At 51.6% G+C, this 23,231-nt stretch overlaps 10 protein-coding genes across 10 annotated transcripts; 4 read left to right on the forward strand and 6 right to left on the reverse strand.

The window, feature by feature from the left end:
• Window positions 1–1,177: 1,177 nt before the first annotated feature.
• ASPBRDRAFT_167717 (prolyl hydroxylase family protein) lies at window positions 1,178–3,054 on the reverse strand. The gene is made up of 2 exons (XM_067619628.1): window positions 2,602–3,054; window positions 1,178–2,545 (listed from the first exon to the last, which is right to left on the reverse strand). Exons 1-2 carry the CDS (start codon window positions 2,885–2,887, stop codon window positions 1,374–1,376), a joined length of 1,458 nt encoding a protein of 485 aa, XP_067485435.1. The 5' UTR covers window positions 2,888–3,054; the 3' UTR covers window positions 1,178–1,373.
• Window positions 3,055–3,116: 62 nt separating this feature from the next.
• ASPBRDRAFT_37390 (60S ribosomal protein uL24) lies at window positions 3,117–3,802 on the reverse strand. Its single transcript, XM_067623718.1, has one exon. It carries the CDS (start codon window positions 3,795–3,797, stop codon window positions 3,561–3,563), a length of 237 nt encoding a protein of 78 aa, XP_067485436.1. The 5' UTR covers window positions 3,798–3,802; the 3' UTR covers window positions 3,117–3,560.
• Window positions 3,803–5,367: 1,565 nt separating this feature from the next.
• ASPBRDRAFT_37391 (MFS transporter) lies at window positions 5,368–7,660 on the reverse strand. Its single transcript, XM_067623719.1, has one exon. The coding sequence runs from the start codon at window positions 7,325–7,327 to the stop codon at window positions 5,507–5,509; it is 1,821 nt and encodes a 606-aa protein (XP_067485437.1). The 5' UTR covers window positions 7,328–7,660; the 3' UTR covers window positions 5,368–5,506.
• A 1,109-nt stretch (window positions 7,661–8,769) lies between these two features.
• On the forward strand, window positions 8,770–10,452 carry ASPBRDRAFT_191438 (uncharacterized protein; the record flags this gene model as incomplete). The annotated part of the gene is made up of 3 exons (XM_067620368.1): window positions 8,770–9,136; window positions 9,192–10,072; window positions 10,126–10,452. The coding sequence occupies 3 exons, from the start codon at window positions 8,770–8,772 to the stop codon at window positions 10,450–10,452; spliced, it is 1,575 nt and encodes a 524-aa protein (XP_067485438.1).
• Window positions 10,453–10,964: 512 nt separating this feature from the next.
• On the forward strand, window positions 10,965–13,115 carry ASPBRDRAFT_112161 (Zn(II)2Cys6 transcription factor; the record flags this gene model as incomplete). The annotated part of the gene is made up of 5 exons (XM_067616628.1): window positions 10,965–11,110; window positions 11,165–11,830; window positions 11,884–12,099; window positions 12,159–12,454; window positions 12,511–13,115. The coding sequence occupies 5 exons, from the start codon at window positions 10,965–10,967 to the stop codon at window positions 13,113–13,115; spliced, it is 1,929 nt and encodes a 642-aa protein (XP_067485439.1).
• Window positions 13,116–13,426: 311 nt separating this feature from the next.
• ASPBRDRAFT_112763 (uncharacterized protein) lies at window positions 13,427–14,542 on the reverse strand (the record flags this gene model as incomplete). Its single annotated transcript, XM_067616688.1, has 1 exon — window positions 13,427–14,542. The coding sequence occupies one exon, from the start codon at window positions 14,540–14,542 to the stop codon at window positions 13,427–13,429; it is 1,116 nt and encodes a 371-aa protein (XP_067485440.1).
• Window positions 14,543–15,098: 556 nt separating this feature from the next.
• ASPBRDRAFT_203008 (uncharacterized protein) lies at window positions 15,099–16,797 on the reverse strand. Its single transcript, XM_067621657.1, has 3 exons — window positions 16,578–16,797; window positions 16,216–16,522; window positions 15,099–16,155 (listed from the first exon to the last, which is right to left on the reverse strand). The coding sequence occupies exons 1-3, from the start codon at window positions 16,752–16,754 to the stop codon at window positions 15,236–15,238; spliced, it is 1,404 nt and encodes a 467-aa protein (XP_067485441.1). The 5' UTR covers window positions 16,755–16,797; the 3' UTR covers window positions 15,099–15,235.
• Window positions 16,798–17,369: 572 nt separating this feature from the next.
• Window positions 17,370–20,043, forward strand: ASPBRDRAFT_257975 (HET domain-containing protein). The gene has a single exon (XM_067622210.1). It carries the CDS (start codon window positions 17,686–17,688, stop codon window positions 19,873–19,875), a length of 2,190 nt encoding a protein of 729 aa, XP_067485442.1. The 5' UTR covers window positions 17,370–17,685; the 3' UTR covers window positions 19,876–20,043.
• A 168-nt stretch (window positions 20,044–20,211) lies between these two features.
• On the reverse strand, window positions 20,212–21,270 carry ASPBRDRAFT_113946 (uncharacterized protein; the record flags this gene model as incomplete). The annotated part of the gene is made up of 1 exon (XM_067616777.1): window positions 20,212–21,270. The coding sequence occupies one exon, from the start codon at window positions 21,268–21,270 to the stop codon at window positions 20,212–20,214; it is 1,059 nt and encodes a 352-aa protein (XP_067485443.1).
• Window positions 21,271–22,177: 907 nt separating this feature from the next.
• On the forward strand, window positions 22,178–23,186 carry ASPBRDRAFT_113863 (uncharacterized protein; the record flags this gene model as incomplete). The annotated part of the gene is made up of 3 exons (XM_067616771.1): window positions 22,178–22,245; window positions 22,429–22,527; window positions 22,586–23,186. The coding sequence occupies 3 exons, from the start codon at window positions 22,178–22,180 to the stop codon at window positions 23,184–23,186; spliced, it is 768 nt and encodes a 255-aa protein (XP_067485444.1).
• Window positions 23,187–23,231: the final 45 nt, after the last annotated feature.

Below are 23,231 nucleotides of genomic sequence, written 5' to 3' on the forward strand. Positions count from 1 at the left end.
TGACTCCACAGTCACCGGAATACATGGAGACTGGCATATTGATGTCTATATTTACGGCCCCCAGACCAGGCTCTGGGCGCTAATAACCGATTGAGGCTTATCTAACTGTGCCGCATTGCATTAGCTTCGAGGCGCAATCAGCCGGAGGCCTTTAGTTCAGGTCTGTAGTCTGGTTCACACTAAGATGGGGGAAGGTGGCTGTGCTGGGTTTTGGAGGTGCAATCAGATCAGGAATACAGCAAGCTATGTCCTAGATTGCAACAGCGCTTAGCAGCTCACGGCAATACGCTATCTATCGATACATCGAGACACCTCAAAAATAGGAATGACTACCCATTCCTGCTGGAAAAGTCAAGATGTCAAAGCCGAGACACAATTCCGTAGGCTCCGGTAACCGCCGCGGCGAGGATGCAGGGCAAGCCGAACAAAAGAAGCGTCCCGGCCCTTAACAAACCATCCCATTCGATAGTAAAGGGTACACATCTCCATGAATTCGACGATTTGTTCTATAAGATCATGTCTTCACTGCACAGATACAAGTAACAAGAAGAAAAAAGAAAAAAGAAGAATACATACAACAGAAGGGATTCGCTGGTGGTCACCCACCCAACTACTAACCTCCCGGCGTGTGGCTTAAGTACGGCTGAGCGGACGGGAAGCCCTGTTCTCCACACCCTGTGGTCGTATGTACTTATATCTTCTATCCAATGGCCTATATAGTGCGCAAATTCTCGCTTAATTGCAGAACAGGAATAGTGCATTCCAACCCTCTTTGCACTAAATGCCAAGTTCTCTGGATAATATGGCACGTGATCGATATCCATCTACAGAAATAGATGCTATTATGTCAGCCATCATAAGGTTCTGGACCGTCAACGGCTTATTGATTCAGTAGTAATTCTAGTTCGTAACTGTGGATATTCGCTTGGTCGAATGACTCCTTAAAAGTATTATAATAGATGTGGTGTCTGCTTGTTACTCTCTGGGCAGATCTTCGTACATCATCGTCTTGATATTTCTGGGTTTCAGGAGATTGAGCCAGTTGAGCCAGTACTATGATGGTGTGTGGACACAGGGATTATATATAACGGGTCTAGGAGTGCGAATGATGATGTTGCTCATCCATACCATAGGAGCGGATAGACGATACGATGATGATGATGCAGTGATAACACTAGCAAGCAATGATATGAATATTAACTAAATCTCTATCGTTATTATGGTGGTTGCTCCCCTCCCCACTACTGACAGTAGTACCAACGCCATCCATCTGCTGCAATCATATAGCTGGATAACTCATAATCAAAATGTCATTCCACCCTGGTATCTACCACCGTCTACGCTTTTATATGTATATGTACTGGTATCGTATCTCACTCATCAGAAGGCGTCACATCATACTCCACATCCGTCCGAATAATGTACTTCGCTCCCTTCCGCACCCCCGTCCCCTCATGCAACAACGCCCCGTTTGCCTCTCCATGCGGGAAAATCGCCACGGCACCCATGACAGGACGCACGGGGTACGCATTGAGCGTCCCTTCCCTGGCAGCCGGCATAAAGAACGTCGTCTCTCCGCCCTCGAACTCATCGTTCAGATAGAGTAGGAAGGTATACATGGAGCTCTGCTTCTTTCCCTCCGGCGAGGCATCGTACACGTACGTATCATCGGGGAGGATCCCCGACGGCGGCCACGCACCGTCAATGTGGCATCGGTACTCGGCACCGGGGACGTATCGGTAGACCCGGAAACGACGGTTGATGCCGCGGACGAGACGGCCGTTGATTGACTGCGGGACGTACTTGGATATGCGTGCCCAGAGCATGTCGTGGAAGGTGGTGTCGATCACCCAGTAGAAGTTGTGGGCGAGGATACTCATGTCGCCGTCTTCACGGAGGGGCACGTCGGGCAGGAAGTTGACGGATTCGCCGGCGGCGATGATGGCCTTGCATTCGGATGGGGTGAGGACGTTCAAGGCCAGTCCGAGGCCGGGGACCGCGGGGTGGGGGTGGTATGTGATCGAGGGGCTAACGGGGTCTAGGGGAATGGCGTTGGGACGGGTCGTGTAGAGGATGGCGGGATGATGATTTGGAGGTTTGCGGAGGGGGCCAGGCGTCGTTTCGATGATACGCAGGGCGGCGGGGTCTTTCGGGGCTTCGTTCAGGATTGATTTATCGAGCACGGAGGCATATACTGGGAGGGGTGTGGTATTAGGACGGAGGTCCCAGATGGACTGGAAGGCGATGGGATCGGTGGAGTCGACGGCATTCGATCGGAGGTCGATGGGAGTGCTGACGCGCAGGATGGCATCCAGAACGCCGAGCAGTTCCAGATCCTGAGGGGTGCGCTCGAGGGAGGCCTTTGCGAGTGCTTCGGGCTGGGTGGAGAGGCCGCTGACGACGTCGAGATCTCGTACCCAGCGACACAAGGCGCCGATCTTGGGCTGTTCACCCCGGATTCTCATCTCGGCCAGCAGGATCTTTGCTTCCAGGTATCGTTTGTCGGCCAGGGCCCCGGTGATGCGTGCGGTCAGGTTCGCGCCCTCTACCGAACGATTAATTGTCACTATTTAGTTAAGAGACGGTGCAATAGCAGCATACCGGCATTGTTCACGCCCGTAGTACAAGCCTGGCGGAACTCGTAGACTGCCACCCGGAGATCCTTGCATGCTTTCGACTTGGTCAGACTGGGGTACTGAGTCAAGGTCGTGAGCGTCTCGACGGTGATTTCGAGGTCCTCGTCGGGGACGATGGTGCTGAGGTTTTTCGGCTCTCGACTGGCGCCATCGGGAGGGGGCGTGAGGATCGTGGATGCAGCCTTGGGGACCTTTTGCGGGAGATCGGCTTGGGCGTTGCGCTTGCGCTTGGCTGCTTTGGACTTGGCCATCGTTATCGGAGATGCTGATGGCCAGTTGGGGCGACAATGGCTGCGGATAACTGACGGATAACCGGTGGGGATGGGGGATTTCCCACAACTATTTTTGCGGCAGTCGAGATCCCCGATTATTAAGCTTAACCGACCCGCCGTGGATATTCTGGCACTACTGAGGCATGTCATGCAGGAGGTGGAAAATGCAGCATGAATTACAGTTACATCCAGGGGTTCTGGAGATGGCCAGAGGGGATAGGCTACTGTGAAAGAACAAGGGGCAGCACCGCTCTACAGTCACACGTGCAATGGCTTCAAGACTGGGGTTGATTCACAATGCCGGGAAGTGCTGGCTGGCGAAGAGGTCCGGACGACACCTTCTATCCCAATATCTATTCCCGAGATAGAGAAAGCACCGTGCTCTGCCGCTCCGTCCTGAGATGTAGGTAGTCCCTGGAAACGGTTGCAGCAGCCATTCTGCCGAATAGAACATGCAAGTCTCTGGGGGTGCCGAACTGAAGTAGGTAGAGGAAATTGAATTTTTCGTTTTTCATTCATCAGAATACATCATGTTTTAATAGATATATCCCGACTGTAGGCAAGATCCCATATTGTTCGCGTTCTTCCGGAACTCCCGCGTTATCACTGCCATTTGCCAGATATGAACTAAACCTCACAAAAATCCCCCGATCTAAGCGGACTTGGCCTTGACGGCCTCACGACCCTTGCCAACACGCTCGAGGATGGCCTCACGGTCCTTGTCGAGGTGGAGCTTCTTGATGACGACCTTGGAGGGGTGGAGGGGGATGGGGACGCTCTGGCCGTTGCTCTTGTCGCGGCTGATGCGCTCGACGTGGATGGCCCACTTCAGGCGGTAGACGCTGGTGACCTTGCCCTCACGGCCCTTGTTGCTGCCACGGACGACCATGACCTTGATAGTTTCTCAAATTTAGCGAGTGGATTTTAGATGTCGGGTTAGAATCAGCCTTGGCTCACCTCGTCGTCCTTGCGGATGGGCATGGAGCGGACCTATCAAACGATTGCGTTAGAACCATTTCTCCCAGCGTTGTAATTGTTTCGTTGTGTCTGATGTCCGAAATTGGATGTTTGTCGATCTGATTTGGTTTTCTGTGTATCTTCCTCCCCAATTCCCAACTGACTGGCCTGATCCAGACTGTCCCCGACCGGAGAGACAAAGCAAAAAACCAAGCCAAATCCATCCAAACACACCAAATCTCGGGGGCTGCAAAAACAAGAATCACATCGGTCTGATCGAACGTACATTGTACTTGGCGCGGAGCTCGCTCGAGAGAGGAGCAGAGAGGATAACGCGGCGCTCGCTGGAGGGGGCGTTGAAGTGGGCGGCGCGCGACTTGCGGCGAGAAGAGGCGAGACCTGCAATCATCACGAAGTTCAAATTAGTATGGATTGGGCTGGCGACTGCGGAGAAAAAAATCGACAAAAACAGGACGACGCACTGGAGTTCCTGACAGCCATTGTGAATATGCCACCTAAAGGTCGTGGGAGAACTCGGACGGGTGTCGTGAGGGTCGTCGGAAAGGTCGTCAGGAAGAGTCTTACTGCTTTGCTTGGATCTGTTTCGTTTGTGGCCGAAAATTCGGGCTGTGCGTCACATGACTCCCCGCTTCGCCTAGCGGCCAGGTCCGGTGCTGTGATTGGCTGTCGTGGGTTTCCGCCCGCAGCCATGCTCGATGCTGACTGGAGCCCGGCTCGATGCTCCTTATTCCCAAAGGAGGGTATTGTAGTATTATTGAAGTGATGAACGGCTAAGAATAGTTACCTTCTATCATCGTTACTCTACATGATCATAATCATCAGAATTTATTTTTTGATTTTGAATAACTTAGCTTTTTCTGAACTTGATGTATACTTTAATCTATCATATTATCCTGTTTCCTCAGTCTCTCCTGCACTTATGCAGGGGCGTTTATAGGTGCTCCCCGCGGGAGAAACTGGCTATACTCCCTACCCGATTAGGACAGGTAATAGGGCTGCCCCGGAGTTTATATACCACCTTGAATACTCTTCCACGGATTAGTATATTTGATATAGAGGGGCAACTTTTAAAATTGTATTGAGAATGTAGGATTAATTCCTACTGGCTTTAAACTAAAGACTAGAATTTATCAGTGGTTGACATGAAAGATACTAATCTGAAGGTTCCTGACCGTGGAACTATATATAATGGGTCCTAGTAGTACATGCATTGACTCCAACCACCCACTTCTATACTAATTTACTTCAACTAATCCCAAATATTCATAAAACTGGTAGTTTCATCCATATAGAGGCCTACAGTTATAGTATTAACATAATCTTATACCATCAGAGCAAATCCCCTGAAAGTATTGTTTCTAGAAAGACAGAGCTTCCCTGTCGGCTTTTGTATATACGTGTACGAAAGCGGTTAGTGGCATTCGTTATCGGTCGGCGTCTTAGCTGGCACCAATTTACCCAAGCAATATCAGAACACATCGCCGTTATGAGGTACATTCTTGTCACGCTGAACCAAATAGCAGAACCATATTATTACTATTACTATTACTATCATATATCATCGCAACAAGCTGACCGCAAAAGAAACCCATCAAAAAGCCAATTAAACACAACAGCAATCTACTTGGCCGTAAACCGACTCCGCGCCCGCAGCGTCGCCCCAAAGCGATAGAGCGCAAACATCCCCGCAATACAACCCACGGTCAAACCCGCCAGCAGACTAATGCCAGGCCCAACCCCCAGATTCAGATACAGCGGACGCGCAAACAGCACCGCACCACAAGCCAGCGCACTGCGCATGAGATCATTCCCCGCAAACAGACTCGCCGCGTACTGCGGGTACGTCATGGGGATGTAGATGAAAATGCACTGAATCACCACGTAGATGCCGATCGTGTAGATCAGGATGCCGATGACCGAGACGATCCAGTGGACGGACGTGCGGGAGGTCCATCCGAAGAGGAATAGACCGATCGGGGGCAGGAAGCAGGCGAAGAGGGCCGGGATAAGGCGTCGTTCGGGGGATTGGAGACCCTGGGTGCGGACCTCGGGCTCGAAGACTTTGTTGAGGTAGAGGAAGTAGGCGGGGACGGCGATGGCGAGGGCTACGGTAATGCTGAGGAAGACCAGGCCCATTTGGCCGAGGTTGAAGTGGTACATGTCGATGTAGACGATGGGGAAGACTTCGAAGAAGGAGTAGTAGATGCCGTAGATGAGGCTGGTGTAGAGGTTGACGAAGAGGATCGCGGGGTCGAGGACCACGATTTGCAGCGGCCGGTAGAGTGCTTCCATGGCTACTGCCGTGACGGTGAGCTTCTTCTGGTTGATTTCGGACTGCGAGAGGAGTTTGTCGTTGCCGGTCAGTCGGCGGAGGCGTCGCGCCCGTTGGAGGAGGATGGCATCGGGGAAGGTTTCGGGGAGGAGGAAGAACATGACAATGAGGATGGGAGACGACATCCAGACGGTCTCCCACATGGACCAGCGCCAGCCCATCACGGGAACACTGAAGCCCGAAATGACGGGTCCCAGGGCCGGGCCTAGAGTCGCAAAGGCAGCCCATGCGGAGAGACCGTACGGCAACTTGAGGAGGCTGAATACATCGCCGATGCTGGCACCCCCTGTCGCGAGACACGGACTACCGAAGAAGCCCTGGAGAAAGCGGAGGACGAGGAGACCTCCGAAGGTGTTGACGACTGCAGCACCAATGCTGAATAGGATGAACAAGAGGAACGTGATGATGTATGGTGGATTGCGTCCGACGCTGGGGATCTCGCTAAGCGGGGAGAAGATCATGGGGCCGATGCCGTATCCAAGGACATACAACGCCAGACCCAACGATGCAGCTGTCGAGGAGACTCCGAAACGTTCTTGGATCTGAGGCGCGCTGGGGGTGTAGATGGACGAGCCCATGTAGACGACCAAGGTGTAGAGATAGATCTGGGAGACGACGGCTAACTTCTTGCCAAGGGACCAGTTCTGAGGATTCTCAGGATCGCGCGTAGTATACCAGTCCACGAGGATGGTACCATCTGCGGTTTTGGTGGGTGCGATGGGTCGACTGGGGGCTTTCTGCAGTGCCTCTGTCTGCGTGGCAGCCGTATAGATACGTGCCAGGTCCGATTGGGTGTGGACCTTTTCCACGTCCGCCATCGAAGGCACGCGGCTCAGTTCGGATGTGCCCAAAGTTTCTCCATCTGGAGTGTCGGATTGGGAGACGTTGTCTCTCGCACTCTCTCCTTGTTCATCGTCCGCGTCGGACTCGGGCTTCGGGGTTCGCTCGCCATCTGCTTCGTGAACGAACAGTGTCGGAGAGGCGGCTCTGTCGGCGTAGCAATGAGGACATTGGAAATCCGGACGTTCCTCGGGGTGCAGTAGAACTTTATTTCTGGTGATCAAACGCAGCAGTTGGCCGGCTGTGCTATTGCGGATGAGGCCCTCCATTGGTCAGAAGACGGGTTTTTTCTTTTCTACGTAGTAGATGAAAGATGGAGGAGCTTGACTGATGTAAGGCTTGGTAGTTCACGAGCGCCATCTTCGTAGATTTATACTGATCGTGAAGCTATCCTAGTATGTTCGCATTATTCAGCGTTGAGACAAAGGCGCTTTTTGCTTCCATGGATGCGCGAAGCGGCCATTATTCAGCATCCGCTGTCGTGCTGCATATTGGTGGTAGTTGCGATAAGATTTGATGATTACTGATCGGAAATGAAGCCACGCCATCATGGACAGCTTCAGATACGAGAAGATGCAACAAGAACTGTACCAGGGTTTCTATTGCATTCGGTTGGATAGTTTGGTAAGCGTTCCCTAGAGTTTTGGCCGACCACGGAAAATCACGTCAGCCCTAGCGTGGTAAACTGCCTTAGAAATCGGACTCGGCAGCTGACAATCAGATGTCAATTTTGACTCAAGCGCAGAAATTGATCTGTGCAGGATTCGGGCATTACTAATGGTCGGTCTGATTAGATTTTGCAAGAATCTCACAAGAACAGGCTCAGGGATCTGCCATGTCAACAATACTGGGTGGGGAGTTTCTTATCCCCACTCAACTACGTACTACTGATCTCCCCCACACTGTGGATGGGAGACTCTTCATCTGTTGAGCAATACTGAGTCACTGACTTGGCTGAGGCTCTGACCAGTGCATCCAACTGTAACGGCGTGGTGAGTCATGTGATCACGGCGCATCTGCCCTTGTCCTCATCTCTTCCTATTCCAGAACCATTTCGACATTGAAGATCGACCCAAAACATCGGATCGATGGACCTACATCAAGGATCTCACGCGATCAAATCTTATCGAAAGTCGAAAGTCACATGATGAAGGTGATCTTTGTAACGTGGTGGACTGGATAGAGACAATGTGGTTGATAACCCTCTTCGACGGTCGCTCTAGCTAATAAGTGGCCGAGTGAATGTTCGAGGTCATGACGAGAATGTTATATGAGGATCATGGACTCCGGCCGGGCAATTCATGTCAATATCAAGTTGACACCGATCAAGTGTCTCGGAGACATTCGGCGGGTCATTCATCCGTTGCAGCCTGAGGCATCAGCAAATAAAGGTGCTGCCCGCCAATCAGAACCATGGAATGTGGCCGACCCGTTGATCCTCTCGGGCTCAATCTGCCCGTGCATTGGGTTCAGCTTCATCTGGACTTGTATAAGCCCGAGTTGAGTGCGCATTGCTCACTTAACCACCATCATCAATCATCTTTCTGTATCGGAGACTTTTTCTGTACTTAGTTAACATGCTGAAATCACAGAGTATGGCCGTGGGTATTTATTACCCTGCGACCACTGTCCGCCATCATGTCTGGCTCAAGCAAATCCGTTTCATCTCCTGTCTGGCTGCAGCTTAGCTTTCAAGCATTTGTATAGCATCATGGCAACTTTGCGTCAGTATTTCAGTCTTCGAGACGCCGTTAGGGCGGACGTCGCCACTATCCACTCCTACTCCGGCAGCTCCTCGGGCACATCGACCCCTGAAGAAAAGGCGTCTGCCCTAATACCTGGAGTTCAGATGTCCCGTCCAGACGAGCAAAATGGATCTGTTACCTTCCTAGTCGGCTGGAAGGACGGCGACCCTCAAAACCCTCAGAACTGGAGCCGCTCCAAGAAATGGTTTAGCACGGTAGCCACCTGTTTGATCGCCTTGGCCATCACCATCCCCGGTACCATAGACGCCCCAGTCTCCGACGCTTTTAACGAACACTATGGCGTGGGTGCAATCGCAGGGTCCATGACGACCGGTAAGTCGACTGTATAACATGTCAGTGACCGCCAACTGATTGCTTTACCTGGCAGGCATGTATCTTATCGGTGTGGGCTTTGGATCGCTGTTTGTCGGTCCTATCTCCGAAACCTTTGGCCGCAATTTTGTCTACTTCACCAACATGGCCCTTTTCATGCTGTTCGTCATGGCAAAAGCATTAGCACCTAATTATGGTGCCGCCATTGTTTTTCGCTTTCTTACCGGTTTCTTTGGTGCTGCCCCAATGACGGTGGCAGGCGGCACTGTGGGTGATCTCTGGAGCCCTCTCGAGCTGACCTTTAGTCTACCATTTGTGACCTTGGCATCGTATTCCGGGCCTATTCTCGGCCCTATCGTTGGCGCTTACATTCCTAAATCAGCCTTTAATTGGGTCGACTGGATCTCGCTCATCATCGCCGGAACAGTTTTCATCTTTGTGGCCTTGTTTCAGCCGGAAACCTACGGCCCGTTGCTGCTACAGTGGAGGGCCAAGCACCTGCGAGACCAGACAGGAGACCATCGCTACCAGGTTGACGAGTATGCATCCGCCAGCTCTTTAGGTCGTCGTCTTCTCGTCAACGTCTACCGTCCCTTTCAGATGACCTACACTGAGCCAATCATCCTGGTGTTCTCCTTCTACTTGGTCCTCTTATACATTGTATTGTTTACCTTCCTGAACGGATTTCCGTTCATCTTCACCAACACATATGGCATCTCCACCTCCCTCACTTACATCATTTTCGTGTCTATGCTTGCTGGAGACGCTGTTGCCCTTGTGCTGATTCCGGTTCTCTATCGCTGGACGAAGCAGGCAGCGGCCAAGGCAGCGGCCGAAGGAAGAGCCCTACAAGCAGAGGTATCACTCTACTGGGCAATGGTTGGAGGTTCGATCTTGATGCCAATATCCTTGTTTTGGATGGGGTGGACCTGCTATGTAAGTCACCGGCTCGTTCTGCGAAACCCTACATGACTGACAGCATAGCACAGCCCGGAGTCAGCATCTGGTCGCCGATCCTCAGCACGTTCGTCTTTGGCTACTCTCTCGTCACTATCTTCACGGCGACATACCTCTACATCTGTTTCGTATACACGACCTATGCCGGTTCCGCCCTTGCCTTCGTTTCGTTCAGCCGCTATGTTATCTCAGGCGCGTTACTGCCTGCATCCGTGCCGATGTACCAACACATGACTCCGCACTGGGTGCTCACCATGGTGGGCATTCTGGCCACAATCATGGCCCCTGTGCCATTTGTGCTTTACCGCTATGGGCACCGGATTCGGGCCATGAGCAAGCACGTTCAGAATAAGGCTTGAAGTATTGGAGTGTTGCTGTTATAGATGGACAGGAAGGCCCATATCGATGCAGTATATGGCACATGGCGTGATGTATAGTTCTTCCGGCTCTCTCCACTTGTTTCCATGTTCCACAAGAAAGAGTAGAGTTACGGTTTGATCAAAACGTGGAATGTGATTATGTATGAAACCAACTAATAATGATAGATTCATCTCTTCAGATTCAATATCATAGAATTTTGTCATAGGAGGAGAATTGATCCTGCTCCTTAGACCATTACTGACCGTGTCCACTTAATGCTGTGATTGTATCTTACGGAGCGCGAGGATGCCTGGTAATTCAGGCGCTAGCGTGCCCACTAGCGCCTGGGCACGCCGCCTTCCTTCGCACTCATCTCACCATCTCAATCCCACTGACTGGTTCAATGTTTGCCAATTGCTCAATTCATTGCATTGCTTGATTGCATTGCTTGATTGCATGCTTTCGTTCGGATCAGGAGTGACGCTGGTCGGAGTGCGTCACAGCCAGTCGAATGGCCTCGACTGACAGTGCAGCTGCGGAGTCGGGCGAGTCCCCGCAGGACGACACCTATGCCGCTCCCTACGGGCGCTCCTGCTTCAACTGCTCGCAGGCCAAGTGCAAGTGCATCTACCTCAAAGCTGGTGGGAAATGCCAAAGGTGCGGTGTATATGCGGTTCATCTGCCTCAGCTGCCATGATAACAAGGTTATAGATGCCAACGCCTGGACAAGGAATGCCGCCAGCCTGCCACTACCCGCCGCTCGACCACACGAAGATCAGCTATCTCCAAGAGTACATCGAAGACAAACCGGCTGGAGAACAAGATAGAGGACCTGGTTTCGCTGCTCCGGGCAGGTGTACACCCTGGAAATGTCTCTACAACGTTACTCAGACAGCTGGCGCAATTGCCCGAGAATCAGAAGTCCACCGACAGCAATGCTGCGTCGCCACCAGGCCATTCTGAGATCTCTGTGAGCAGCTCGGGACCTAGCTCAGTTTACACCCGTCGCACAAATGGCGCAGAATCGACACCGGAAGCTAGCCTGTCGGACGGCGGAGGCTCGTTATCAACGGGAGCAGCAGCCGAGCATGAAACGGAGCCAACAGGCGTTCAGGCAGAGGAATATTTCACTGTGTTCCTCACTCAGATGCTACCGTACTTTCCCTGCATGTATGTTCCACCAGGCACTACTGCGCAGAAGCTCCGTCGTGATAGGCCGTTTTCGTGGCTTTGTATCATGGCCATCGCATCCAAAAGTAGCGCACAACGTCGGCTTCTGTTCGATCGGATCAAGCAGGTAGTTGCGCAGAGGCTGGTCCATGAGTATTCTTGTCGCGAACTTGACATGCTTCAAGGGATCCTGTTATATCTTGGATGGTATGTTCCACTCAAGATGGTCCTGACCGTTGGCTAAACTCGTGGCCATTCAGGTCCAACCAACAAGTCTACAACAAAGCCAACATATATGTGTTTGCACAGCTAGCGATGGGGATTGTCTACGAAATGGGTCTATTTAACCCAGAGGCAAAGGGAAAGCACATGTTGCTGTGCGTTCATCAAGAGCCACTTGAGAACTGTACGGCTCCCCGGGGCCAGGTTATGGAGGAGCGCAGGGCTGTTCTGGGGTGCTTTCTATTGACATCCACGTAATGCCACCATATACTTTTGTTTAATATCCATTATTGATGTTCTAACCTCATCTCAGCATCGCAACCTTCTTGCAGCAGAGTGATTCTTTGCGCTGGACCCCTCACCTGGATGACTGTCTTCGCTTGCTTGAAGAGCAGCAAGAGTGCGTCAATGATGGCATTCTTTTGCAGCAAGTTCGACTCCAATTAGTCACGGATAGACTAGGCCTCGGCCGTTGCTATGGAGGCTCAGCAAAATTTGCCGAGTCGATGCAACCGTCGCCTTCCGTTTATCTTCGCCCGATGCAGACTCAGCTGCAGTCACGACTCCAGGAAATCATGAGCAGACTCGGGTCTCACTCAAAGGGATATAGTCAGTGTTCAAAGTTTCATACTCTACTTACGATACCTATTACTGATAGTGGCTAGAAATTGTCCTCTTGCATCATTACAACACATCGTTGAGCCTCTATGAGTCTGCGCTCCCCAAAGGTGCCATTGCATCAACTCTAAATGTAACATACGAGCACCTTGATTACCTGTACGGTTGCCTCGACTCCACAAAATCATGGTTCGATGTCTTCCTGAGCATACCGCCTGGCGAATACATTGGATTCCCATTCGCCGTCTTTGCCCAAATGGTTCAGAATTTGGCCACACTCTTCCAGCTTTCAACTCTGGAAAGTCCACTGTGGGATACGGCAAATGTCCGACGAACGGCCGATATCTTACAGATTTTGGATACGATTGTCAGCAATATGAATCTAGTTGCGACCATTAATGGCCTGGCTGGAGATCCCGGAGCGGATATCTTCTCTAATATTGCTCAGACATACCACGCTGTCCGTGTGGGGTGGGAAACTAGGCTGAAACCTGATCCCATAGGTTCATCTGCAGTGGACCCAGTTCCATCAATTCTTAACCAGACACTTCCCGAAATCCTTGCTACCTCTTCGGACGTTCTGCCAGGGATTGGGGATCATGATTGGTTAACAGATATGCTGAACACCATGGGCCAGAATGAGAATGGCTGACCTGACTGGCGCTCAGGTTAAGCCGAAAGTGCATACTTTACAGCGGGGTTACTGGTCCAATGTGCAAATAGTGAAGATCTACACTAATATCCGGTTACGGCCTACGACGACGCACGAGTGTTAATAATTTCTGGAACCACCACCGGCAAGCCTAAATGCGTCATGATCGAAGATTGTACGATTGATGAAGCGCCGGAAATTGCAACAATCCTATTATATTCGTTGTCTCTGCCTATATCCCCAATGTACATAGTTGTACGGGGCAGCACGGGTGATAATCCATATGCACTCGCCAAGAAACCCAAGTCACGTTAATCAGCCATTGTCAGCACTGCATGGCTTCTGGCTGCATTCAGTCGTTGCCGTAAGGCTGCCTCCAAGGCGAGGTTAATCGGACCTTCTTCGTCATATAAGAGCACATCGGGGCGACAGTAACGGTTCACAAACCTCCCCACCAGCGTTTGTACCCTGTCCAATTCAATCATCACCATCTGGAGCAGCATCCGTCTAGAATCACTCTTGCTCGGTTCAAACCCCCCGATTTTGATGGGCTCAAATTCTATAAGTGTATCGCCCATCTCCCAATCAAGGCACTCGCAGTCTTCAATGATTTGATCATACCAACGAATGATCTTGTTTATTACTTGGGCCACCAACGTGGCGAAAAAAGGTTCCATGGAGCAACTACACCCCAGCACCACAGTAAGGTTGTCAATTGCATCGTTGTTGACTCGTAAGATGGTATCAAGGCTGGCCGGTCGAGGTGCCGTCATGTGTCGAACACAAGTATCAAGCGGAAGGAGTAGTGATCTGATTGTCTCCAGGATCAAGCCGGTGCAAGGTTGGAGTTCCTGGCAGGAGTTACCTGGACCAGGAGGAGGTGCGGGCGAGGAGTGTGGCAAAGGTGAGGCGACACTAAATTTCGAGTCCATCTGACAGTCAGACTGCGCAGGCCGCAGGGTGACGGCCGTCTGAGGTGTGGCCATGTCAAATGGAAGGGTGAGCTCGTGGTCCAGGAATTGCGAATCACCCAGATGTTGGAGATCACGAGAAATGAGGTTTGCCGTAGATATGAAAGTGCTTTCTGGAGGACAATCGAGATAAATGTCTGCTATTGGCTCGGGATTGTAGAGGGTAGAGAATATGTTCAGGTCTAGACACGGATCTGGCGAGCAAGGTTGAGATCCCCCAGCAGGAGTACTAGGCGAGCGATGAGAGAGTCGTGGTCGTCCCTTTGGTCGAGTGAAACCGTAATTGCAAATTTGCTTCCTCGCCACGCAGCGATCACATCGAGGATGTTGTTTCCCACAGCGCACCTTGGACTTGGCACAGGCGTCGCAGCTATCTCGAGTTTTTCGACTGCTCGTGGTGCAGGTCATGTCGTCCATCAGACTGGCAGTTGTAGAGGGGGGTGAGAGGGCAAGCATCTTGCTCTATCATTCACTTGTAACCTAGTATAGTATCACTTTCACCTTACTACCAAACTGTACCCCTAGCAAGGTACTTATATTCCTCCCATCCTGCTCATAGGTAACTAATTCTATGAATTCCGTGCGACATCTGAAGCGGATTTGACGTCTACGTGAATGTAAATCCGATGATAGCATGATGCAGTATCTACAAAGAAGCAGCTTTAGAGAAATATACTAGATCATTGGCCACTGCTGATGCTAAAGGGTCCGCCAAGACCCAAATCCGGGCGGACTTCGTCTCCATTTGAGGCTGTTGTGCATGGCGGGAATCCCCCGGAATCCCGGTCGAATCCCGGCGGTCAGCGTGACGGCTTGGTCAGGTGACGGGGAGGGCTGTGTGGTCACGTGATTTGATATAATCTGGGTATTGTTGGTGATGTGGTGATATATATGATTATTTGAGGTGAATAGTATTATGGAGTAAAATAGAGTGTAAAGGGTTAGTGATGAATGGAGTGTAGGTGTAGAGTCTTGAGTGGCGATTGTTAAGGATTTATACTTCAAAAGATTACCGCACGCAGTGCATTGATTGTCCATGTAAGACAGGGTATACATGGTAATATTCTCGTTATACATAGCGAACTATTAGGTACAAAGAAAATTAGGAGAGCTCTCTCATTATACAGCCATCTCAACTCAACCCCCTATTTAAACAGCTTGCAATACCGCCATCCCCAGCACCCCGGACACCAACCAACTACGCTTCTCCAACACCGCAGTCCGTACAACCCCCCCACCACTAGACGTTGCCGTCGTAAACGTCTGCGTGGTACTTTCCGTTGTCTCCGTCGTCGCTGCAGGCGTATACGCCGTAATACTACTCGGCCACTCCCCAACAGCAACCGCACTGGGCAACGCCGTCCCAGTCCCAATCTCCACAATATCCTCCTCCTCCTTCTTATCATCATCTCCATCCTTTAATGTGGCAACACCCACAAACTGATTATTATAATCTACCGCAACATACATCCGTCTCAAAAACGGAACACCCAGCTCCGCATGGGACTTGTAATCGGACTCCTGGGCCTGGATCCCGAACTTGCATAGTCCGTCCCGCGTCCAGGGGACGAAGAGCTCGTCCCAGGATACGGAGAAGGTCATGTTGCGGATGACGATGGAGATAGTGTGGGATTCGGTGTTCTGGCGGGCGCAAGGGAGGACGCCGTAGATTCTTGTGGAGGAGATGACGCCGTCGGTGGTGATGTTTAGGGCAGTGTAGAGGGGATGGACGGTGGAGTTGGGGAGGTAGGTGATTAGTTCTTCGGTGCGGAGGAGCATAGGGGTGGAAGGGGGAATGGTGTAGGTTGTATTGTTGTTGGAGGTGGATAGTTGGAGGGAGTCGGCCTCGATGGTGACGAATGGATGGTTGGTGATGGTGTGGTCGGCAAAGGAGAAGGCTTGCAACGGTCCGTTGAATTTGGACGTGTTGATGCCGCCGAAGAGAATGCTGGCGCGCATGGTGGCGCCGTTGTCGCCGATAAGGCTGAAGGAGGGGGAGGTGGTGAGGCCGCGATCGACGAGGATGTAGGGGAAGCTGGTGTTGGGGGACCAGAGGCTGAGGGTGCTGTCTGTGTGGGTGTTAGGGATGGGTTTGTATAGTGGTGTGTGAGTGAGAGGAAAAGACTGACAGTCATAGTAGGACACCTTGGTTATTTCCAATGGGACTCCGTCGGTTGCGTGACCTCCCAGGGTGATGGTATCGGTGTGGGAGTAACCGACGCCTGCTTCATATCTCTCGCTGTAGGTGAGATTCTGGAAAGTGGATGAATCGGCGGGTTTGAAGATGCCGAATTCCGAGCAGATCTGGTCATCGGAACAGGTGTAGTCCTCGTCGTAGGTATACGTGACATCAACGTATGAGCGCGTGAGGTCGAGGAGGAAACTGAGTGACTGCGAAGGAGTCCCGACTGAGGCGTTCATCCAGTAGCTGTCGCCCTGTTGATTGTTAGGTGATGGAGTTGGTGAACGAGCAGTGGAAGGGCTGACTGACATATATCACTACGGGAGCTTCTACTGTCTTAGAACTGTCCCGTTTGGCAACATGGACATCCTCAAGGTTCTCGAATGGAAACGGAACCACAGATGGATTATCTTGCTGGCTCGATAGGGCATGGCTGCAGGTTGACAATGCGAACGTGACGGCAAGGCGCAGAGTGACAGACCGCATGTTGATAGAGTAGATTCACGCCCATCTACTATTCGATGGTTCTCTGAAATTTGCTTCTTACCGAGGGTCTACGATGCAGGGCCTTGCTTTTATTAAGTCACAATAGGAATCACATCTAAGCCCAAAACAGGGAACCACGGGGCACACTCCGCCGCCCGCTTGGCAGCCAAAGACCAAGACCCTAAGTTCTGGAAAGGCGAATAACGAACTCGCTATTTCCTAATCAGGCACGTAAAGGAACTATATCTCAGGGGTCTGAGACATGCGAACTTTGGGTGGGGAGTGGGATTAACCTTTACTGGTAGAGATTAGGGTTGCCGAGAGTCCGGCGCATCCAAGTTTGCTTGGAAGGATTCTGATTGGACGGAAGATTGAGCTAGAGGCTGAGGTTACATAGGGGCTCGTATAGTGTCAAGTTGCTTCATTTTATGCTGCATAGCTAGGTATTAGTTGTTGAACCATTACTCCTTTGCTGTTGTCCATCTTGTTAAAATTGAGTCATGCTGGATAGCCTCATCCGTCCAGACTGACTAACCGAATGTGGACACTTCAACCGAATTGGGTTAGATTGCCATAGCCGAGATCACCTGATATAAGCCTCGCTCAGGCATCGATGTCAGGCATCATCTTGCTCTTCTGCACTTCATCCAAGATGGTGCTAACATGAGTTGGATCTCGATTGAGCATTGACTTTTGTGATTAACCGTAATATGCTCATACATGCCCTGTACAACCCGCCCCGGATGATTATGAGCACTCTCATCGCCTTCAATATGACCATGGAGAGGACGAGGCTGAGCAGCGTGGCTCTTCCGTGATCGTCTATCTAGCGCCCGAACTGTCCCTCCTGGCCAGTTGGAGCGGGGCAACTGATGCTGTTAATGATCTGAATTCTACACTCGAAACGCCAAGCTCAGCTATAATACCGAGTATGTCTTCCGACGTGATTTCGGCATTCGAGCAAGGCCAGATTTGTCTTCACGTGGTGCTGCGAGAGGGCAGTTGCGTGGCAATACCCGATTTGCCCATTGCGAATTTCCTGGGACATGCGTCCACCTGTTTGGATTGCAACGTCGTGTTACAGATCATTGAGGTGGTTCAGCCAGGCTGGGTGACAAGAAACAAGAAACACGGCCTGGTGGACTACAAGCAGGTGTTCTCGTGGGAAGACCCACTCACGATCGTGCCTCAGTTCACCCTGCACGTACAGCAGTCGGCCGGAAGGAAAGATGTTGTTGATGACTCGCCTCAGTCTGCATCATTTCACTTTGTAAGACGCGCTGCCACCACATGCTACGAAGGGAATGAACACGGAGTCCGCGCTGACAAGAGCCCGGACTATGCGGGCAAATACGTCGTCGCTCAGTCTCTGGAAGTGACGCCAGATTCAGGCTCACGAGCAGCCTTTGCACGAGCCCATAAATGGCTGTCGTACTGTGACAAGCATGACGGAGCCTGTAAGCCTCCGAATCCCGAGTATAAACCGCGGCGCCTGATCAATGTCGGCTCGGTGGATGGAGTCCGCGAGCCATTCCTCTTTGAACCTGTCGAGCCGGTCCGCTACGCATGTCTCAGCTACTGCTGGGGAAAGGATCTTGATCAACTCCTGACCACCACAAGTGAGAATATACAGGCACACTTCCAAGCCATCGCGTTCTCCGCATTACCGCGTACCATTCAAGATGCCATCACTGTCTGCCGGAATCTCAATATCCCGAATATCTGGGTTGACTCGTTGTGCATCGTCCAAGACGATCGGCTTGCCTGGTTGCAGGACGCATCCACCATGCACGATATCTATTACAATTCGTATCTGACCATCTCAGTGATGGAGCCCAACTCGTGTAAACTGGGATTCCTTGGCAAACAGCGCTTCGGGGACCCTACATGGCAACAACCCTTGTGTGTTACTCACCCAGATGAAGCCTCCTCCCCCGTGGACCTCTTGATACGTCCGAGAAAGTTCTACCCCCGGTCCCATCGGGACCGATCCTCTCTGGACCGCAGAGGATGGTGTCTGCAGGAGTCCCTGCTACCCAGCCGCAGGCTCTGCTACGACGGCAATGAAATGATCTGGGAGTGTCTGTGCCGCAAGCTCTGTGAATGCGGACATGCCGTGGCGCCCCAAGTACCACGGAATACCACCCCGGATCACCACGGCAAGCTCGGGGCGTTACTCGAAACCAAGGCGCGAGAGATAAAATCTCGCTTGGGGATGCGTGGCTATCCGACATGGTATCGATTTTTACTAGGTTCAGCAGGATGGCTGAAGCCTCGCCAGAGACTATACCAGAGATGGAGAGAGCTCATCTCGGATTATTCCCACCGATCTCTGAGCCAGAGGCATGATCGGCTGCGGGCCATTTCTGGACTGGCAAAGATGGTTTGGGATGACCTCGGACCAGAAGGATGCAAGGAGCCGGGTGATTATTATCTCGCGGGGCTTTGGAAACAGGAGCTGCCGTTTGACCTCACCTGGGAAGTGGAAGACCTTCCTGAAGGTGCTGAGATGCCAGAGAGGGGGGAAGTGAAGGCGCATGAAGCCGGATACCATATCCCGAGCTGGTCATGGGCGTCGTTGGAGAGGCCCGTCAGTTACAAATTCAGTCTTGCCTGGGACTTATGGCGACATGAGCCCGTTGCCGTTGAACAGTGTATCGTTGAGCGGGCCTGCTGTCAGCATGAGCTACCGGAGGACCCTACGAGTGCTGTGATAGACGGCTCGATTGTTCTCACTAATGACTTTGCGCCGGTGCAGCTGGTACGAAAGGGAGGGAAGGATAAAAGCAAACATGTATTCACGGGACGTCTGTCCCCCTATGAACGACATGCCTTTGTGCAGTGCCCAAATGGAGACAGGATCAAAATGACACTGGACCAGCCAGAGGCGAACAGTCTGGACAGTCCGTATTATTGCCTCAAGTTATTTTCTTGGGTGTCTGAACGGCCCCCGAGGATCGGCCCCAGGACGTGGTTCCTCGTCTTGGCTGCATCGATGCGCAAGCCAGGCGCTTTCGAGAGAAGGGGGGTTGGTCTTTGGGTTAACTCTGAAGATGGTGCGAATGATATATCATGTCCTATCTTTGAGGGGAGTGCCGTTGCTACGGTGGAGATTGTTTAGGTGAATTGTGCTTGAGGTGGAGAGATGGTAGCATATCTGTAACAGATGTCCACTTAGGTTAACTTTGGGTTGTAGCACTCTGATGGACTGTACGGGCGGTCCAATACTAGATACAGAAGTGATGAGCAAGATCGACCGTGAGACTATGGAAGAGATTACTACAGCGTAGTGTGGCTATGGCGGGATATCTACAGGATGTTGCATAATCTCGCATCACAATTGGACATTGTATTACTGATCGACATAAAACACACATGAATCTCACTCTGCAATGCCCCCTCACTTCAACGCATCCCATGCTATCTTCCCCACCCATCCATAGCACCTAGACAAAATCTATGGCTCCAAAACAGTCAACTTCTCCGGCTGCTGCAACAACAACAACGGCCCAGCCAGCACACTCTCCTCCGTCGGCGCCCCAACCTCATCAGCAACAGCAACAGCAATAATGCCTGCCCCCTGATCAAACACACCCGGAATCACCGTCTCATTCGTACTGACATCAAACGGCACACTAACATTCTGCACGCCATGAAAGAACACCGCATAGTACTCCTCTCCCTCCACAAACCCGGGATCACCTCCAAACTCCAACTGAATCTTCGACCCGGGATGCGCCGTCGTCGTATTCCTCACATAGCCAATCTCGGGCAAATTCTGGTTCGGATACGGATACTGCGGATTCTCCGACGGACAACTTCCCTCCACGACAAAGGCATTCGTCAACGCCAGGATCTGGTTCGCGTACGGATACACCGTGTCCGCGGGGCCAGAGAAGGGACTCACGTCCCAGATATCGATGAGGGACCAGGCGTTGTGTCGGGATTCGATACTGGCGATGGCGACGAGTGCAGACCGAGTGTCGGTGGTGTTGGCTTGGCGGACGAGGCCCGTCAGGAAGGCCATGCTGTTGACTTCGAGGAAGACTTGGATGGCGAGGTAGGTTTCTGGGTCGTTGTTGAAGTCGTAGGTGTAGTTGCAGGGTCCCGGTTTTATGGATGTCGAGGAGATTTCGTCTTGGAAGATGCGGATGTGCCCGGCTTCGTTGTCGCGGATTTCGGCGATGCGGTCGTAGGTGCTGTTTGGGTAGCCGAGATTGCTGAAGGAGGAGGGGGTGAAGGCTTCGACGCCTTGTTGGTAGAAGGAGTAGATGATCCATTCGGCGCTGAGGAGGTTTTGGAACAGCAGGTCGTCGGGGCCGGCGGGGCCTGAGGAGGTTGCTGGGATGACTCGCGTGTAGTTGGCTGGTAAAGGGGTGGGCTTGCCCGTGTAGGTGGTGAAGAGGGAGGATTCGCCGGGGATAGGGTTGGGGTTGAGTTGGGGGGATCGTGCTTTGGGGAGGGCGAGAGTGAGCCCGATGAGGGAGGCGAGGGGGAGGATGTTGAGGGATAGCATGGTGTGTATTCAAGTGATTGGTTTGTTGAATTTATATGAAGGGAATGATTGATTGAGATGTAAAATGATAATAAGGTGGTTCTGTTCACTGATCTTATATAGCATCAACTCGGACAACAACTCACATAAGACTCATCCATCGCCCTGAGCTGCGCCTCTGCCTAAACCATGTTTCTCACGCATGATGTCAATACGATCAACATGTCGCACGAAACAGCATCCTGATGTAGTCATATTTCCATCTTCGTCAGGTAAAAAGTCGATCCATCGTGGCAGTAAGCATCTGCTGTACAGACGGGTCTAACCTTAATCGGGCAGGTGATTCGTAGCACGAATGAATTGCCCGATGCGGCATCCCGAAAAGTTAAAACATCCACCGGCGAACCAGCGAAGAATACGAGCCCTGCAACATGGACTCAGCCTCACGTCAGATAGGCATCGCCCATTTACTTAGACAGGTGCAGAGACAAGCATTCGGTACGTAACTTGGCATTACTCATTAGTCAAGAAGTGGGCTTGACGTTTCGTACGGAGAATTCCGACATTCTGCTGCCTTTGTCACACTAGAGCCAAGCCCACACTGAACGAAGATGCTTGCCAAAAGCGGTAGTGTGTTTCGTAGTATACGAGACTTCAAAGTTTTCCATGACGGACAAGTCATGGATAGTAAAGTTGCTTGGCTGATTTGCCTATAAAACGCATGCGACCATGCTGGAACCGAAGCGATCATGATATAGATTTAGATTATTGGAGCTCTGGAGGTAAAAAACAGCAGAATTTCTATCGTTCTATCAAGTCCTGTTAGAGCAAAACAGCAAGATGACTGTCACAGCCAAAGGTGTCGCTATTGCCGAGCTGATCGTCTATATACCTATATCCCTCGTTACCCTCCTTGTCGTCCTCCGCCATGGCTTTCACAGACAGCTCGGGTGGATCTATCTCTTCATCTTCTGCGGGATCCGAATCGGAGGCGCTGTGATGGAGATCCTCAGTGAAAGCCATCCGAACAGCTCTACAGACGTCGAGTGGGCTGTGATATTGCAGTCGGTGGGCCTCTCTCCACTGCTGCTATCCAGCCTTGGCCTGCTGAAGAGAGTGTACGTTAAGCCACCTTGCTGCTTTGAGACCAACAACAAAAGAAAAACTCACATTTAATAGCTTCGACGAGATCTGCCAACATGTGCCATCCTCCCAAAGTTCCCGACCCAGTATGGTATTGCAGGAACTGAGCTCATCCAGCGGTATCGCAACGAAGCTGTAAGAACCACTGCTTCACTCAGAGAGTTGACACACTAACACAATTGCATCCATCCAGTCTAGGAATATATCACAAGAGAGCAACCGCCATCTCTGGCCGCAGCAAAATCGTCCAGTTACTTCACATCCCAGCTCTCATTGCATTGGTCCTCTCGATCAGCGGCGGGACAGACCAGTTCTCATCGAATGTATCCGACCATTCCTCCGGGAAGACCGAAACCCGGCTTGGGATCATTCTGTTCCTCGCCATATACATCGTGCTATGCATTCTGTGGTTGACAACAGTCAAGGACCTCTCTCGGATGGTGCCAAGTCAAAAGCGTATCGTTGGCGTGGTTCTGATCGCATTGCCATTGATAGCTTGTCGTCTGTTGTACAGTCTTATTGCCGATTTCAGCAACAGCCGTCAATTTTCTCTCGTTGATGGAAATGTCACTATCCGGTTGTGCATGGCCATCATAGAGGAATTCCTTGTGGTGTTGATGTACACTGTGCTTGGTGTATTTACTCCTCGGTCTGAAGGCGCAGCGAAGGGGACAGTCTCAAGTCTTCAAGATTGGCCGAATCAGCAGCCTTATACTTCGCCTGCTGATTCTAGCAATGCTCATGACCGTGAAGAGTATGGGCCTGTTATGGCTGAATTCAACCACTTCCGGTAGTGGCCGAGAATCCAAACGAAAATCTAGGGAGGCGAAGATCGACTG

The sequence above is a fragment of the Aspergillus brasiliensis genome, assembly GCF_001889945.1.
Source record: "Aspergillus brasiliensis CBS 101740 unplaced genomic scaffold ASPBRscaffold_1, whole genome shotgun sequence".
In the NCBI taxonomy this organism is placed as follows: Eukaryota; Fungi; Ascomycota; class Eurotiomycetes; order Eurotiales; family Aspergillaceae; genus Aspergillus; species Aspergillus brasiliensis.